Here is an 18479-nt window from a genome sequence, read left to right as displayed (position 1 = left end):
CTCAGGCCTGCCCAGGTGCACGTAGGTACAGCCCGTGGACGACCTCCAGGCCGAGGTCATGGGAACTTAGGCCTCGTGCATGTGCCGCCCCTTCAGTTTCTCCCTCTGGTTCTTCAAGGCTGCTCTCCTTGCCAGGCCAGGGCCCTGCGGCCTACCAGACGCTCCGAGGGGCCTCCCCTGGTGCTGGGCTCCCCGTGAAGCAGACTCTGTGCGGCTTCAGTGTTGAGCGCAGGGCGCCCTCTTCTGGCCCAGCCCCCGATGGCAGGGATGGACCGCGCTGCAGCTTCAGGTGCTGCCCTGCCAGCCTGTGCCATGCGGGACAAGTACGGGGTGTGTGGAGGGTGATGAAGTGATGCGCTAGTGGTTATTGGGGTGGGGGTGGAGGGAGAATTTAGGGAGGGACCGGGGTGGGTCATTTGCTAGTAAGCCGTGGGGAGAGGAGCCTGCAGGCAGAAGGGCAGCCAGCGCCCAGGCCTGTGGCAGGAGCGGGGTCTGGCTGCCGTGACTGGTGGGGGGGTGACCCCAGGTCCTGCCAGGCTGAGTTTTTGAGGAGCCTGTGGGATGCCGTGGACCAGAGGGTGCGGGGAGGAGGGGACGGAGCTGTCACAGCCCCAGTGCCCGCTGTCTGCAGGAGCTGGGGCAGCGGCCGCTGTGGGAGAGCGGCGATGGGCCCACGCTCCTCATCCCAGCGGGGAACCTGGGAGAGCAAACCTGGCCTGTGGGGGCCAGGCCAGCCCCGCAGTGAAGATGCCACTGCCATCAGCAGTGCTCCCAGCTGGGCCACGCTAACCCCAAATGGTCCCTCGTCTGAGGACGGTCCCACGCAGGATGCTCCTGCATTTGGCAGACGTCCAGCGGCAGACCGGCACCTGACTTGCTCGGGCGCCCGACAGATCAGGATTCCTGGGCTTGGTGTGGCGGCTCCCAGCCAGGAGGTGCTTAAGGACCTCTACGAGTAGCTGGCCTGGGCTGTGTCTCCGGGCATGAGTGCCGCTGGGTGAGGTCGGGTGGGGACACTCACCTGGGCTCTAGGGGCCAGCACCCCCCAGATGTCTGCCTCTGTGTGAAGAGGACCGATGCGCTTTTGGACGGATGGACATAAACTGACCGCGTCCAGTCTGAGCTGGCACTGCCACCTGTTATGACTAGGCCCACTTCGCCCGCCTTGCAACAACTATGAGGTCAGGCCGAGCTGCTGATGACAAACAGGAGAAAGGCCCGCAGGTATTTCTGCAGAAGCCACGTGTGATGGTCAGTTGGGGTCCCTGGTTATCGACTCAAGCGCTGAGGTGCTGCCGTGAAGGCATCTTGTAGGTGCTCAGCACCCACAGTCAGCTGGCTTTAAGGGTTTTATCCCCAGTGATGTGTGTGGGCTTCATCCAATCAGTCGAAAGTCCTCAAGAGCAAGGCTGAGGTTTTCCAGAGAAGAAATTCTGCCCGGAGCTGCGGCACCACCCTGCCTGGCCGTGTCCAAATTCCAGACTCGCCAGCCCTGCTACTGTCCGAGCCAGGTCTCTTTACAGGCACACCTATCGCCCATCGGAGCTGTTTCTGATACACACGTGGCCTCAAGGTCCTCCAGCTGGAATATTCCGTGGTGGATCCTGTGTGGGGCTGACCGAGCGAGCGATGGCTGTGGAGTCAGATGGGGCTGGATTTGACCCTCATCGGCTCATGGCCTCGGGCACATTCTGTAACTTCTCCCAGTCTCTCCCAGCCCCAGTCCTCACCTCATGGGGCTGTTGAAACAAGACACAGTCCTACACAGTGCTTAGCACCCTGCCTGGCACATAGTAGTTTTGCTAAAAAAAAAAAAAAAAAGCAAAAAGCTAGCTATGACTGCCAAATGAGACGCACTGAACTCTTGGAAATGGCTATTCCAATGCGTAGGCGGTCGACAGTCTCAGCCTGATGACAGGCTCCCTCTGACACCGCCTCTGCCCTGGCTGCTCAATGGAACCAACTGGGGAGATTTAAAAACTCTGGTGCCTGGGCCCACAATCAGAGATTCTGGTTGAATGTGTTTGAGATGTGCCCTGGCACTGGGATTTTAAAAGCTTTCTGGATAATTCTAACACGCAGCCAGGGTGGAGAACCAGTGAAATGTCACTTAAGCCTGAGGCTTCTGCGCACTTAGGGAGCATTTGGAAATGTGCTTCTGGTTTTCACGATGACTGGGGATCCAGGCTCCGGGGCCAGGCCTGCCACGTGGGCTGCCATTCAGGGGACGGTCCCACACAAGCTACGCGGTGAAAACTGATGTGTAAAGCTAGTAAGTTAACTACATGTTTCCACCACGACTCTTATGTGGTTTCTCCTTGATCCACCCCATATGTTCTCTTCCTGCAAAGAATCTTCTCGAAATGCCCTCCTGAGTGAATGTGTGCTCAGCTCCTTGGATCTTGTCGTTTATGCGGTTAGAATCAGTGCTGGCCAGGATGGCTCCCTCCTGGCCTCTCCTCTCCATTCAACAGTCCCTTCTTCGCACATCAAGCTTCTACCCATTGAGCACCCTGCCTTCTTTCTTTGCCTTCTCCCACGGTGTCACCAGAATTTTTTTTTTTTTAAGATAATCTTTTTTTTTTTAAAGACTTGCTTTTTTTTTTTTTAATTTTTATTTATTTATTTATTTATTTATGGCTGTGTTGGGTCTTTGTCTCTGTGCGAGGGCTTTCTCCAGTTGCGGCAAGCGGGGGCCACTCTTCATCACGGTGTGCGGGCCTCTCACTGTCGCGGCCTCTCTTGTTGTGGAGCACAGGCTCCAGACGCGCAGGCTCAGCAATTGTGGCTCACGGGCCTAGTCGCTCCGCGGCACGTGGGATCCTCCCAGACCAGGGCTCGAACCCGTGTCCCCTGCATCGGCAAGCAGATTCTCAACCACTGCGCCACCAGGGAAGCCCCAGAATGATTTTTTTAAAAAGTGCAGCTCTGAGCCTTGACTTTTCTCGATCCCAGACACCGAGCCTCCTTTTCACCTGTGGGTACCAGGAGCCGCCTCCACTCCAGGCCATGAGGTGGCCACTCGGCTTACGCTGTGTTCCCCACCTGTCCCCTACTCTCCCCGGGCCTGGGAGGAAAGTGCCACCTCCTCCATGAAGGCTGCCTCAACCTTTGGATGTTCTGGAGGCACTGGGCTTGTTCTCCCAGAGGCAGGTGTGGGGCTGGCTCACTCCCTGTAGCGACGCTGGACTCACGGGCACCGAACGAACACTTACAGAAGGGCCGCTCACAGCCCCGGCAGGGTCGGTGCCTCCAGGTGCGTACAAGGGTCGGGTGTCAAGTACATTCGACTGTCCACATTCTGAGTTCCATGAGTTTCGTTCTAGCCTTTCGTTTCTCCTCCGGATGATGGCCCTTCTGTGCTTTCCTCCTCCGCTTTCTAAAGAGGTCGGTCAGAGCCGGGAGCTCGCCGTCTCGCCTGCGGGGGCCAACCCGGGTCCTATCTTCTCGATAAAACGTGGCCGAGGCCCCTAGGAGTGGAGAGAAAAAGACACTCACTCTACTGGTCTCTGAGCAGGGGTCACAAAGGACATTTTGGCTGCTTTTCAAGAGGCTGTCTTTACAATCCTGACGAGACAGGAGCACTGGCGCTGAACTTACTTAAGGTCATGGCAGGCGATCCAGGGGTGGACCTGAGAGCCAGACCCGAGTGTCCTGACTGCCGCCTGAACCCCGTGGGGACAAGGCTGCTGCTGCTTTGCCCAGCGCCGTCACTTCAACTGTGCTTGTACAAGACGCTCTGTAAAGTTAGCTAAGGCTACTTTACTGAAACAAATGAATGTCTAGGAAACACAAAAGACCTTTTTTTTAAAAAAAATTTTTATTTATTTATTTTTGGCTGCATTGGGTCTTTGTTGCTGCACGCAAGCTTTCTCTAGTTGCGGTGAGCGGGGGCTACTCTTCGTTGCGGTGAGCGGGCTTCTCGTTGTTGTGGCTTCTCTCGTACGGGCTCTAGGTGCGCGGGCTTCAGTAGTTGTGGCGCATGGGCTTAGTTGCTCTGTGGCATGTGGGATCTTCCCGGACCAGGGCTCGAACCTGTGTCCCCTGCATTGGCGGGCGGATTCTTAACCACTGCGCCACCATGGAAGCCCCAAAAGACCTTCATTACTCCCTTCTCTCCAAATACTTCTTACGCCCAGACTCGGTCATGGGTGAGAGCGAGCAATGGTCCTCGGCTGGGGCCACGTCCCACGGCTGCCCCAGATGACACCGGTTCCCGCACGGAGCAGGTGGGTCCTGGCGGGCGGCTGGTGCAGAGCCCCTAGGCTCTATTGCACCTCTCGACGACTAGTAATAAGATTTCAGTGTGGACTGCAAAACCACAAAACAAATGATAAGATCACAAGTCAAGCAACCAAAACTTGGAGGGTATCTAATTATATACATGAACTCTGAGGATGGCATAAGACGACACAGGGAATTTCTTACACACAGTAGGACAACTCTCTCTCCCAACACATACAAAGTGAATTTGGATGACATCTACCTTTGAAAAATAAAAAACACATTTATTTGAACAGCAAGAAAAAAAATTGCAATTTATTAAGATTCAACAAAGCGTTGTACTTTTGAAAGCAACTTTCGGTGCATTTTCTTCAACAATCACATTCTATGAGGAAAAACATTAAAAGCCACAAACTTGTCTTTTAATCTCAGAGTTACAGACATCTTTAATTCAAAATAAAAGGTCAAAGAAGAAAACCAAACCCACCCCAACAAAAAACAAAAACAAACAGAGAGGTTCTTTACTTCCATCCTCAATTTAAAAATATCAGTTTTCTACAACTCGATGCTAAATGCAGCATGGGAAGCTGTATGTCTGGGTGCACACGGGCACGCACGCACGTATATTTGGTGTACATACGCAGGGACGTGTACACCAAATATACAGAACGCATGTAATGGCAATGAGATGCACTTACTCTGAGGAAGGTCTGTTTAGCTAAATACACTACTGAACTTGAGAAAAAAGTCTTGAACCAGTTTGTGCATAGTTCATGATCCTCTATAAAACCAGCTTTTGTTGATCTGCAATTTTGCAGGAACTTTTTTTTCTTTTTTTTTTTTGTTTTTTTTGTTTTTGTTTTGTTTTGATAAAACCATTAAAAAGCTAATTAAAAAAAATGTAATGCACAAGTTTCCTGATCAAGCAGGCAGGGAGCACATGTTCATATATTTTTTTAAACATACTCAAGGGTATGTTACTCCATTGTCTTTCTTTCTTGCAAAACAATCAAAACATTGATCATTTTTAAAACATAAAGCAATTTTTAATATATAAAGCACTCTTCGAACATCTATTTCCTTTGAGTCCATTATTTGGTACATACGTAACTGCTACACGTTAGAGATTAGGTATCTTTCTTCTTTGTGTTTTTTTTTTTCCTCTTTTTTCTTTTTTTTCTTTATTTTTTGTTTGTTTTTTAATAACATCTTCAGTGCTAGGAGTTGGGTTACAAAATACATGAAATGGTGTGGAGCTGCCCCTCGGGAACCCTGGCTTTCCTGAGAGCGCATCCGCGTGTGCAAGACAGTGACCACAACTCGTCACCTGGACGAAGGGGACAGTCGACAGAGTCCACGACGGTGGCCGGAGGGGAAAACAACACTGTTCAATCCCAGAGCTCTGAAGTAGCGGATCTGCATTCTGAAAATAGGTTTCTTTACGACGGAAGTCTTTTTTTTTTTCTTTTTTTTTTTAAATTCCTTTTTAAAATTTTTTTATTTTAAAGTCTGAAGGAGAAAAAAAGGTCTGTAAACAGGTGGGAGCCCTCACCTCGGGCTCCTCCGAAAGCAGTCACAACCCACGTCCAAGTGCTTGTTTCCGTTCCTCCTGCGGAACCATCCACCCTCTACAAGTATCTATGGCCACAGTTCAATGAGAGTTTTTTTCTCTTTAACTTTATATTCCAAATGGAAAAATGGTGCAATACTCTGGTAATAATTTTCTTGCATTAGTCCACAATAAAAAGCTGCTAAAGGTAGATATACATATTATTTCTCCAGAGATATACACTGTAATTTTTAAACGCAATAACAGAGTCCTTGAGTAAACATTTACACATGAATTGTCACCAGCCCTGTCCTATGAATTCTCTTTAATGTATAGGATTAGCTAAAGGAAGGGCAGGGACACTCAGTGCAAAGTTAGAAGCGAATAATAACAAACGTTTGACCAATGCGCCAAAAAAAAAAAGCACATACTGAATAAAAGGGAAAACCCACAGTTAAATCCCTCACACACTTAACACACGAACACAGAAAGTGCGCACGCACACGCACGCACACACACACGTGCTTCTGTTTCAACACACACACACATAGGCTGTGAACTTAGAAATTTTTCCTAGAGCCTGTTTCTGCGTACTGATGCCAACCTGGAAGTGTAGAATTAGACTTAGAAAGTGTTCACATTTCATTATTGGCCTGCTGGATTCAAGTATTTGCATGTTTGATATGTCTATTTTTTTTAACTTTTAAAAAATATTTTTTGGGATTAAAAAAAATGACATGAAAAAGTAATGAAACAAGGGTAATGTGCATAGGCGGATCCGTGGGAACAGAGAACAGATCGCAGACCGCTCCTTCCGCTCGGCTCACTGGTCTGGGCCGCCAGGACCGCGTCCCAGTGATGGACGCCAGCTCCCCCTGATTACGGGGTCCGCCTCTGGTAATGTGCATAATCGTCACAGGCTCGTTTTAAATAGGCTTTCTCGTCTCCCTCCCTCCCTCCCCCCCCCTTGATAAAATAACCCTTTCCAGCCCACAATCTGAAAAGTGCCCTTCATGATAGAACTATTCTAAGCAGCTTTTATACTTAAAAAATCAAAATGACAACACACCATACAAACATAAGACGACACAAAATAAAAAGCTGTGAGAAGCATCCTGTCATTACACATGACACTGACCCAGCGCAGCCCGCACTGTCTTGGGAACAGTTCGCAAGGACTGCGGCCAAGGTTCGTCTTCAGTACTGAACAGAGGTACTCGAAAGGGCTGCCGGGCTGCTTGGGTCAAGCGGGGTCCTCAGCGACGCCCGGACTGGAAAGGGTCAGCGTTTCTTCCTAGTGCTGATGATTGCGGCGCCCATGCGGCCTCTCCAGGCTAGATGGACTCCCCACTGAGAAGGTCGCCGGGAAGCAGAGTGTTCAGCGGGGTGGGGCTTCCGATGACCCTGCCGTCGTCGCTACTGGGGGGGCCCCACAGGCTGCTGGAGTACTGGGGGACCCCGCCCCACAGCAGGTCGCTGCTCCCTTTGCCTGCCAGGCACGGGGCGTTCCAGTGGCCAGTGTCGCTGCGCACCAGGCCGTGGGAGCTGCCCGAGGCGCCCAGCCGCGTCTGGCTGGTCCCAGCGCTGGGCTGCCAGCTGGAGGTGGGCGGCAGTGCTTGGCCTTGGGCTAAGAAACGGTTCACTTCTTCTTCGCCAGCGAACTCGGCCAAGATGGTAGTGTTTCCCAGAACACACCTAAAAGAGCAGGACAGCAACGAAAATAAGAGCTGGTTTTTTGAAAAGATACACAGAATTAACAAACCTTTAGCTAGACTAACCAAGAAAAAAAGAAGACACGAATAAACAAAATCAGAAATGAAAGGGAGACGTTACAACTGATACCACAGAAATACACAGGATGTGCCAACAAACTGGATAATCTAGAAGAAATGTTCAAATTTCTAGAAACATATGATTTACCAAAATTGAATCATCAAGAAATAGAAAATCTGAATGGACCAATAATGAGTAAGGAGGTTGAATCAATAATTAGCTGATTACTCCCAATACAGAAAAGCCCAGGACCACAGATGGTTTCAATGATGAATTCTACCAAACACTTAAAGGGGAATTAACATCAATTCTTCTCAAACTTTTCCAAAAAACTGAAGAGGAGGGAACACTCCCAAACTCATTTTATAAGGCCAATATTACCCTGATACTAAAGCCAGATAAGGACACCACAAACAAACAAAAACAAAAAAAAAAAACCCCCAAAAACACACACAAAAACAAACAAACAAAAAAACACAGACCAATATAAATGAATATAGATGCAAAAATTCTCAAAAAAGTAGAAATTCTCAACAAAGTACATGCTGGTTAAGTGGGACTTATCTCTGGGATTCAGGCAGGGGTGGTGGTTCAACATATGTAAATCAATAAATGGGATACACCACATTAACAGAATGGAAGATCAAAATCATGTGATCATCTTAACAGGCGTAGAAATAGCATTTGACAAAACACCACATCCTTTCATGATGAAGACTCCTCAACAAAGAGGGTACAGAAAGAACAGGCCTCAACATAATAAAAACCATACATATACACAAAGCTAACACATCATTTTCAATAGTAAGAGGTTGAAAGCTTTTCTTCTAAGGTCAGGAACGAGACAACGGTGCTCACTCTCACCTCTTCTATTCGATATAGTATTGGAAGTCTTAGCCAGAGCAATCAGGCAAGATAAAGAAATAAAAAGTATCCAATCTGGAAGGGAAGAAGTAAAATTTATTTGCAGATGACATCATCTTACATAGAGATAATCCTAAAGACTCCATCAAACATCTGTTGGAAGTAATCAAAGAATTCAGTAAAATTGCAGAATATAAAATCAACACACAGAAAGCAGTTGCATTTCTTTCTATACACTAACAATGAAATATCTGAGAAAGAAATAAAGAAAAAATCCAATTCACAATAGTATCAAAAACAATAAAATACTTAGGAATAAATTCAACCAAGGAAGTGAAAGATCTGTACCATGGAAACTACAAGACTTTGATGAAAGAAATTGAAGAAGATACAAAAGGAAAGCCATCCTGTATTAATGGATTGAAAGAATTAAAAATATTCTTAAAATGTCCATACAACCTAAAGCCATCTATAGATTCAATGCAATCCCTATCATATTCCAATGGCATTCTTCATAGAAATGTATAAACAATACTAAAATGCGTATGGAACCACAAAAGACCCCAAATAGCCAAAGCAATCCTGAGAAAGGACAAAGCTGGAGGCATCAAACTTCCCGATTTCAAACAACACTACAAAGCTACAGTAATCAAAACAGTATGGTACTGGCATAAAAACAGATACATAGATCAATGGAACAGAATAGAGAGTCTAGAAATAGATTCCCCACATATACAGTCAACTAATATTTGACAAGGGCACCAAGAATACTCAATGGGGAAAGGATAGTCCCCTTGATAAATGGCGTTGGGAAAACTGGATGACCACATGCAAAAAAATGAAACTGGACCCCTACCATACACCACTCACAAAAGTTAACTTGAAATGGACTAAAGACTTAAACATAAGACCTGAAGCCATAAAACTCCTAGAAGCAAACATAGGGAAAAAACTCCTTGACACTGGTCTTGGCAACAAAATTTTGGATATGACACCAAAAGCACAAGCAACAAAAGAAAAAATCAACAAGTGGGACTACATCAAACTAAAAAGCTTCTGCACAGCAAAGGAAACCATCAACAAAATGAAAAGACAACCTATAAAATGGGAAAAGTATTTGCAAACCATCTATCTGATATAGAGAATATCCTGTAACTCAAATATATAGAGAACTCATATAACTCAATAACAAAAAAACCTCAAACAATCTGATTAAAAAATGGGCAAAGGAACTGAATAGACATCTTCCCAAAGAAGACACAGAAATGGCCAACAGACACATGAAAAGATCCTCAGCATCACTAATCATCAGGGAAATGAAAGTCAAAACCACAATGAGGTATCACCTCACACTAGTTAGAATGGCTATCATCAAGAAGACAAGAAATAACAAGTGTTGGTGAGGATGTGGAGAAAAGGAAACCCTCCTACACTGTTGGTGGGAATGTAAATTGGTGCAGCCACTGTGGAAAAAGTATAGAGGTTCCTCAAAAAGTTCAGACTAGAACAACCATACGATCCAGCAAGCCCACTTCTGCATATATATCCAAAGGAAATGAAAATAGGCTATTGAAGAGATAGATATCTGAACTCCCATGTTTACTGCAGCATTACTTAAATAGTCAAGATATGGAAACAACCTAATTGTGAACAAATCAGTGGATAAAGAAGATGTTTATATATATATATATATATATATATATATATATATATATATATATATATACACACACACACACACACACACATACACACACACACATACACACAGACACAGATACAGACACATTGGAATATTATTCAGCCATGAGAAAGAAGGCAATCCTGCAACAACATGGATTAATCCTGAGGGCCCTAGGCTAAGTGAGATAAGTCAAAGATAAATACTGCATGATATCAATCATATACGGAATCTAGAAAAGCCAAACTTGTCAAAACATTCGGGAGTAGAATGGTGGTGCCCAGGGGCTGTGGGTGGGAAATGGGGAGAGGTTGGTCTCAGGGTACAAATTTCCAGTTAGAAGATGAGTGAGTTCTGGGGAGCTCGTGTACAGCGTGGTGACTACAGTTAGCAATTCTGTATCCTTTACTTCAAAGTTGCTGAGACAGTAGATCTTAATCTTAAATGTTCTCACCACAAAAAGGAAATAATAATCATGTGCCCTGATGTGGGTGTTAGCTCACACGGTGGTAACCATATTGCAATATATAAATGTGTCAAATCAACACTACACTCTAAACTGACACGCTGTTGTATGCCAGTTACATCTCAAAACAAAAACTCAAAACAAACAAACAAAAAAAGCAGAACAGGGGTCATGTGAGCGGAGCAGCTCTGTGTCTTCCTGTGTTCACCTCGTTGGCGTTCCCTTTTTTTTAAAAAATGGGAAAAGGGCAGCTAGAGGCTTCATGTCACAGGCCACCCAGAAATGGTCCTGCAGTTCACGTTTTAGTATAGCTATTTCCAAGGCCAGATCATGACCCTTTTTCTCACTTTAGAATTCTAGTAGCTATGTTGTGTCGGTGCAGAGAGCACATTCTTAAGGAAGTGCATGAATGGACCATTAAACTTGGGCATCATTTAGGGTCAGTGCAATTTATACCCTGGGCTAAAAATAGGAATGATTAACTTCTAGGGCCCACACCCCAAGTGATGTCACTGAGTAGGTCTATTCACACATCTCATCAAAAGCGTCCTTTAATCAGGGGAGAGGAGTTGGCTGCAGGGCCCACTACAAGGCCCAGCAGTGGGCCTGAATGTGTCGTATGCCTGGAGATATCTATGGACAGAGCATCTTCTATCACTGGGCTCTACACGTGCTCTCTTGGGGGACCCTTTCCCTACTGGGTGGGGGGGCCAAGCCACGGCACTTCAGCAGCAGAAGAAACCGACACGTCACAAGGCACCTATTACGGGGTGAATTGTGTCCCCCCAAATTCATATGTTGAAGCCCTAAGCCCCAAGACCTCACTGTGCCTGTATTTGGAAAGAGGTCTTTAAAGAGGGAATTCAGGTAATATGAGGTCAGGAGGGTGGCCCTAATTCACTTAGACTGGTGTCCTTAGAAGGAGAGGAAGTCAGGACACAGACACACTCAGGCTGAGAGACTTGAGGACACAGGACTGGCCAGCCGACTGCAAGCCGAGGAGAGAGGCCCCGGGGGCAGCCGACCCTGTCCACACCACGTCGGACTTCCCGCCCGCCCGCGGTGCTCTGTGGCTGCGGCCCCAGGACTCGCCCACAACGCCCAGCCCTGGCACCACTGGGCCGCAGTCAGGGCCGCGCGGGGCAGGGGAGGGACATACATGTGCAGGGACTTCTGGGCCTTGGCGGCTTCCTCCTTGGAGCTGTACCGGACCACGGCGTTGCCTTGGGTTAGGTTCAGGTGGAATGTGATGAGAGGCCCGTGCTGCAAGCACAGCGTCCGCAGGGTGGAGCCATCGATCTGATTGAGGAAGCAGAGGGGCGGTAACACGTGTCCTGGGAATTCTTCACTACACACGTTTATGAAATCCAGGTGCACGGTACCTTGGGAAGAAGTCTGTCCTTGAAAGGGCTTACTATATGATTATGGTATTAACCTTTTGCACCTTGTAACTTACTGTGTAATTTAAAATCTTGGGACATTTCAGTTATAGTTTCTGAGTTGGGCTAACAGAAGAAGGAGGAAACCCTGCTTTGGTTCCGACCCCCTCTCGCCAGAGCACATCACACAGAGCCTTGCGGCCCCCGACCCTGGGAAAGGTGAGCACAGGCCAAATCGTTCTGGAGTGGGTACAGGTGAGCAATTCTGTTTATAAGGGGACACTCTTTAAGTCTTGGAAGAGTGAAAGGTAAACAATGCACCAGGAACATGGTTAAATGACCCCTGCTGCCGGCGCTGCCTTTGGGCCCTGAGTGAGGCCTCGGGTCACCGACAAGGCCCTCAGGCCTGGCGATGCCCCCACCGGGTGCCTGTACCTGGGGCGTGAGGTTGCGGAGAACGAGCCAGCTGCTTGTCCTTCCTGAGGTGTCAGTACTCCAGGCAGAACCTGTGCCCAGGGAAGAACCCGGTCAACAAGGCTGCGGTGAGTCAGACAGCTCTTCCCAGTGCCCTCCCGTCTCACCACACGGACGCAGCACGGGCCGAATCTGTGCTCCAAGCCTCTCCCAACCCCCGGAAACCAACCCACAGTCCCTGCAGACCCCCGGGAGGCGGGTGTGGCGGCAGAGACTTGAGAACTGCCTGGAAGTTCTGGTCTCCTCCTCTGCCCCCCACCCCCCAGCTTTATAATCAATGCTCTAAAATCCCACTTGCTAACAAAAACGAAGCAGACTTGCAGGGCTGGCTTCACTCTCAGCTTCTTAAATGCCCTGTGCACCCCCTCATCCCCGCAGTTCAGCAGGGGGCCGGAAAAAGCCTCCAGAGCTGCAACTTAGGATGGGGTGGTGCGCTCACACTGGGAATCGAGACCCTCATGCTGGTTGATCGGGCCTCTCCGAGGGCCCGGTGCGGCCCCTCAGTGGGTGCCGAGACCGCCCGCCGGGACCTCCTGGCTCCGAACAAAGCTGTGTGTGCGAGCACCCAGGGCTGATGCTGAAACACAGGCAGCAGAGCCTGGGCCCAGATAATCCCTGAGGGTCTAGGGCGCCTTGGCCCCTCCTAAGCCCTCCCAGGGTCCAGGAGTCCTTACAAAGGAGCTGCAGGACAAAATGATAGGCATCTTCCCTAAAGGACAAGCGGAGCAGGCACGGACACCCCCGTCCCCGCCACCCCGTTTGGACACGAGAACGGACGCATACCCGAGGAGTAGGAGCTGGTCCAGCCGAGGGGACTGGCTCCCCAGGTGGAGGAAGGCTTGGGATTGGTTAACCCTGGAGGTGGCCTTGTGGGTGCAGTAGTGTTTCTGGGCACCTTCCACAGTTCATGAGACAGAGAGGCTTGTGTGTGAGAGGCAGGGCCAGAGGACCACGTCGATTTAATGTCTGACAGTTTACCTGGAAAGGCAGAGAAGTGGAGCATAGGCATTCCTGAGACAGAGAAGGAAAGTCACGGCAGCGCCTCGGGAATCACACCAGGCGCTCTCTGGCTCCAGAGGACTGCGTTACCGAAATGAAGCACCGAGTCGAGCTCCCACACGAGGACCACAGGCACCCTCTCTCTTGAATTTCTGCCCAGAGACACAGTCTGCTGGTGTCCGGTATACATCTTGCCAGTATTTCTGATACTTAATTTGCTAAATGTGCCAGACATGAGCTTGTCACCCAGAAAAACAGCATTTTTGTAGTTCAGTGTTAAAGCTAATTTAACAAATTCTGCTGGGACACATCTTATCACATAACAAACTAATCAAGGTCAAGAGCCTTTACGCCGTTTCTTTAGGTGTCAGCCCCCTTGCAAAGCAACGCCCCCTCTGACATAACCCGCCTGAGCTCATGTTGACCAGCATCATCTTCGCAGCTTTGAGACTCGCTCTCCACGCCTATAGAAACGGGTGTGGCCGAGGGCTGAGCGGTTTGGCATCTTGGCACCTTGGCTGGGGGAAGCCTGTTTTAAGGCTCTTGGGGAGACAAACCAAAACCAGTAATGACCACCAGCCCCAGCCCCTCCTGTGCCCGGGGCACCTGCCACGCCCGCTTCAGCGGCCCAGCGCTGTGAGGACAGCAGGCAGAGTGGTCGCTGTCACCATGCTCCTCGGGCAGCAGGGCAGCGCCCAGGCCGGCACAAGCCCCGTGCGGAGCACCTCTGCCACCCTGGCGGCCAGGGTCGACTGCAGCTTCACAACAACAAATGCTAATCTGAGCAAAGGCGTCACTGATCAGAAAAACCAAAATGCCATAAAAAACTGCCTGAGATACGGGAAGATGGTTTTGTTTGCCCATCTCTTTAGCCAAATGATTGGGAAGTATTAAAGGCCTAATGCATCCCCTTTGTAAACATTAGAGAGAATAAACATTTGAAGGAATAGACACAATCCAGAAGCTCTTTTTCTCTTTTTAAATAAGATGCTAAAGTACATCAAAACTACTTTCTCCCCTAGGCACTGGTATAAAAGGAATTCCTACAGCATTCTTCCATGAATTTAAACAAAGTCTGGATGAGAAGGCTGGTGGAATGCAGAAACATATTTGAAGAAATTTATAAACAATAAACCCTCTTTACTTAAGTTCCACCTCTTTTTATAAACCTGTACACATTCTGTTTGTGTGTGTGTCCATTATCTCTCTCTATCCTTGTCTTAAAATTTCCAGATAACAATGCCTTTGAAGTTACTATGACAAAACAATTCTCAATTCTCCTCTCAGCCTAAAAGAAATTTCTAACTTGAAAGACTCGTGAAGTCTATACTGAGAGAGGAATAACCCAGGCCCTGCATTGATCCCAGAGACGGCAGTGAAGCATGGGGCTGCTTGTGGCCTCCTAGTCCCTGGTGGCCAACGCAAGTTAACAGCACGTCCCCAGAGGTTGCCGCCTTCAGGTCTTTAAGCCTCGTATACCCCTGGTCTCATGGCCACGGCAGGAAGGGAGGAGAGGGGAAAGCAGCTGTGTCACATCCTGCCCTGGGGAGTTTACAGAATCCCCGGACCTTCGTGACAGCCCACGGAGGAGGTGTCACCATTCCCACTCCACTGGGGGGTGGGGAGGGTGGGAAGGGGGTGGGGAGGTGGGAGCAGTGGTGCCCGAGGCCCCACGGCTGCTCAGCAAAGCTCAGGCCCGCTCTCCATCATACCACATGGCCTCCCAGCTCAGGGAGGAGCAGACAGACCACCGGGAAAAGCCAGGCCGTCCGTTTTGTTTGCGGAAAGAGAGAAAAGGCTACCTGCAAGTCGAGAGGCCAGGTGCGTACCTGCGATACTAGGAGCGGGCGCGAGGCTGCTGAGGGAGCGACTGTAGCCGGAGGCAGCGAGCGGCCAGGCACTCGAGGAAGGCAGCGTGGCATTCTGAGATGACGGTGGGGAGGACCCTGCAGAACCAAACGCGGCACTAAGAAAGCTGAGCACGGGCCTGCGGGGTGAGCCGCTCAGCTTGGGCGTGAGAGTCCTGACAGCCAAGAGCCAACGTCCTCCTAGGCTGCCGCTTGTGCAAATGGTGGAAAATGAGAGCGTGACACGGCCAAGACCATGGGGAGGAGAGGAAGCCACGGGCACACCGCCGCCTCTGGGGGCCCGGGGCCCTGGGAGAGGCCGGGGCGGGGTGGGGGAGACCGGGCAGCGGGAGGGAAGAGAACGACCACCGAGTGTTTACAACAACATGTCCGAGTTCGGAAGGATCCCATGGGTTTCCGCTTCCAAGTAAGATAAAAATAAAAACACAGGGCCAACTCCACCTTTTCACACCTCCAACAAGACCCACAGAACTGAAAACAAAACTCCAAGCTTTCTGTTACAGATTTTGCCATAAAAAGACGAGCACTTTTCCTGACTCAAAAGGTCTCACGCATCCCATCTCCCCCATTCGTATTTCTCTTTTTAATAAGGGAATAATGAGGAGAAATGTGTGCTAGTAACTGTGTCACTGTGCGCTATCGTGTCCCCAGAGCCGCGGTTCCCTCTGTCGAGGATCCTGTGCCTGCTCCCGGGAGGGGGGCTGACGGGGTGTGGCCCCCGGAGCACCCCTGCCGGTGCTGTTTCCATGTCAGCCCGTCCGTCTTCTGGGGAAAGCAGGGGGCCGGGTAAGAGGGAGGAGGAAGCAGTGGTGACTTGTGGGTTAAAGCAGGGCGGATCAGCGCTCTTCTGACTTGGCAAGTCACTCGGCCAGCGTGTGGAAGCTGGCCGGGGGAGGGGACAGGCGCACACAACAGTCTGGCTGTCAAGTTTACTACCGTGAACAGAATCTCACGGGCCCCTGACGTAGGGCCCCAGCTGGCATGGCACTGAACCACCTCAGGAGTACCTTCACGGGGACTACCAGGCATGTGGCACCTCCCAGACTTGTGCAGTCTACAACCTGCACAGCTGTTTACAGCTGCTCTGCTGTAACTGACCTCCTTAGAATATGGCACGAGAGTGGATGAACATTAAAATTTATTTGTAATCTGCAGGTCTTCAATTTTAAAAGATGTCAGCTTTACTGACAACCTAATGGTAGTTCCTGAACCCTCTGCTTCCATTTACCAACAAAATGCAATCAACCCAAGATCCCAAATTATAGACTATTTAACCCTACGTGGCATTTCTTTTATAATTAACAGTAGGGTACTTAGATTTTAACAGTGTTCTAGTTTTGACGTTTTTAGTTTAATAGTGGAAACTGTCCCATAAAATTATGGTTAATTTTCCTTTTTGTATCAATTTGTCAGGAGATGGCACAGCTGCATTTTACCATTCTGGTTAATATTCACCTCTTAAAGGTTAAAACTATAAATAACATCCAAACAAATACTGGGCTAATTTAAATTTTTAATATCAAATCAGAACTTAACACCAGTGACAATAAATAAAAACAAAAATGCAAATAAAAACCCAACACCTAGTATACTCAATAAAAGAAAATTCCATTATGAAAATATGTAAAATAAATAAGCCAACAACAAGAGGTCAGTGGCATTTCTCACTCTTTTCCTTCTGGGCACATTTTCTCAATTTTTTTCTCTGTATTTTATTTATTTGTTTATTTATTTTATTTTTGGCTGCGTTGGGTCTTCGTTGCTGCGCACGGGCTTTCTCTAGCTGCAGCGAGCAGGGGCTACTCTTCGTAGTGGTGCGTGGGCTTCTCATTGTGGTGGCTTCTCTCGTTGCGGAGCACAGGCTCCAGGTGTGCGGGCTTCAGTAGTTGCGGCGCGTGGGCTCAGTAGTTGTGGCTCGCCGGCTCTAGAACGCAGGTTCAGTAGTTGTGGCGCATGGGCTTAGTTGCTCCGTGGCATGTGGGATCTTCCAAGCCCAGGGCTCGAACCCATGTCCCCTGCACTGGCAGGCGGATTCCTAACCACTGCGCCACCAGGGAAGTCCCTTCTCTGTATTTTAGATCAAGATGGTCACTCAAAAATACGACAGGCTTTTGTGGCTGGGCCCTGAGCGAGGTCAGCCCCTGGGGCTGTGGGGTGCGGCACGTGGGCCCTGGAGAGGGGTGGTCAGCGAGGTCTGGCCTTTGCAGTTTACTTCTGGCCCTGCGGCTGTGGTGCCTTTTGTAAATAAGTTCTACATAAAGATCCGTTCACCCCGCCCCTTCTCTCAGATAAACAAACCAGGAGGCGGGGGAGCCAGGGCTTTCCGGGGCGAGGCCTGGTCACGGGGTGGAGGAGGTGCTGTCCCCGGGCTCCAGCCCCCAGAAGTCACACAGGGCCATGTGAGGCTGCAGGGAGCTCTCTCTGTCCTACAGCTGAGGTCCCGTTTCAGCCAACGTCTCTGAGGCTAAGCTTCCCTCTGCCCTGACGTTCGTCTCATCTGCTCAGCTCTGCCCTCGGAACTCCCCTGCCCCTCCAGGAGGCCTGTGTCACGTCACGGCACACGCGTGCAAAGGCGGAGGTGGCCCACGATGCCCCAGGTGCCAGGGACCACGGGCTGACCATCAGGCACCAGTTGGGAAGCTCTGCTCTGTGCCGAGCAGCCTCGACTCTTTCCAAGGTCTTCTACTGCCCTGATCGGCATGGCTCACCCACCCTCCACAACCTCGAACACGCTGACCCACCCGCTGCCCGGCTCAACCCTGCGGCCACACGCAGGGTGCCGAGGAGCGACGGCCAAGTCTCACCTCTGGCTGTGCCACCCCCCGGTCCCCACCACTTCAAACAGGCTCCACGTCCCACAGCCTCTCGTCCCCCGTGCCACTCATCCGTCCCTGACCTCGGGGTGGCCTGCAACGTCCCCGCTCTGAGATGCAGCCGCCTCACGACACGAGGAATGCACGGCACTCAATGGGAAGGTGATCTGTGTTTAAGGCGCTTTTCTACGTGAACCACAGGCACACGCAGAATCCTGTCACTTGAAAGAACCATTGATAAGACCTGCCTCTCCCCCACAGGCCATATTTAGGTAGGAAACCTAAATTAATGTTTTGGGAAATATCCGAGTGGCCTTATTAGTGCTGAGCATCTCTGGTAAGCTGGCTATTCTTTCCCATTATTAGAATTATGAGGATAAAACTCCATC

General features: G+C 49.5%; 1 protein-coding gene across 8 annotated transcripts in view; it reads right to left on the bottom strand.

Annotated features, from left to right (window-relative positions):
• Positions 1 to 2596: 2596 nt before the first annotated feature.
• Positions 2597 to 18479, bottom strand: part of TNRC6C (trinucleotide repeat containing adaptor 6C) — a 138169-nt gene continuing 122286 nt past the window's right edge. For 4 of the 8 annotated variants that reach the window (XM_082442962.1, XM_082442963.1, XM_082442966.1 and 1 more), the window contains 5 exons: positions 15239 to 15355; positions 13194 to 13388; positions 12372 to 12442; positions 11717 to 11856; positions 2597 to 7468 (listed from right to left, as the gene is read on the bottom strand). In XM_082442962.1, the coding sequence (XP_082299088.1) occupies positions 7108 to 7468; positions 11717 to 11856; positions 12372 to 12442; positions 13194 to 13388; positions 15239 to 15355 (884 nt within the window). In that variant the 3' untranslated portion in view covers positions 2597 to 7107. Of the gene's footprint in view, positions 7469 to 11716; positions 11857 to 12371; positions 12443 to 13193; positions 13389 to 15238; positions 15356 to 16772; positions 17513 to 18479 lie in introns of those variants that run through there. The other 4 variants (XM_082442964.1, XM_082442965.1, XM_082442967.1 and 1 more) reach the window with 3 other exon arrangements.

The sequence above is a fragment of the Balaenoptera physalus genome, assembly GCF_965194825.1.
Source record: "Balaenoptera physalus genome assembly, chromosome: 20".
Lineage (NCBI taxonomy): Eukaryota > Metazoa > Chordata > Mammalia > Artiodactyla > Balaenopteridae > Balaenoptera > Balaenoptera physalus.
Note: the sequence above shows the minus strand (reverse complement) of the source record. Positions and strands in the feature narration are given on the sequence as shown.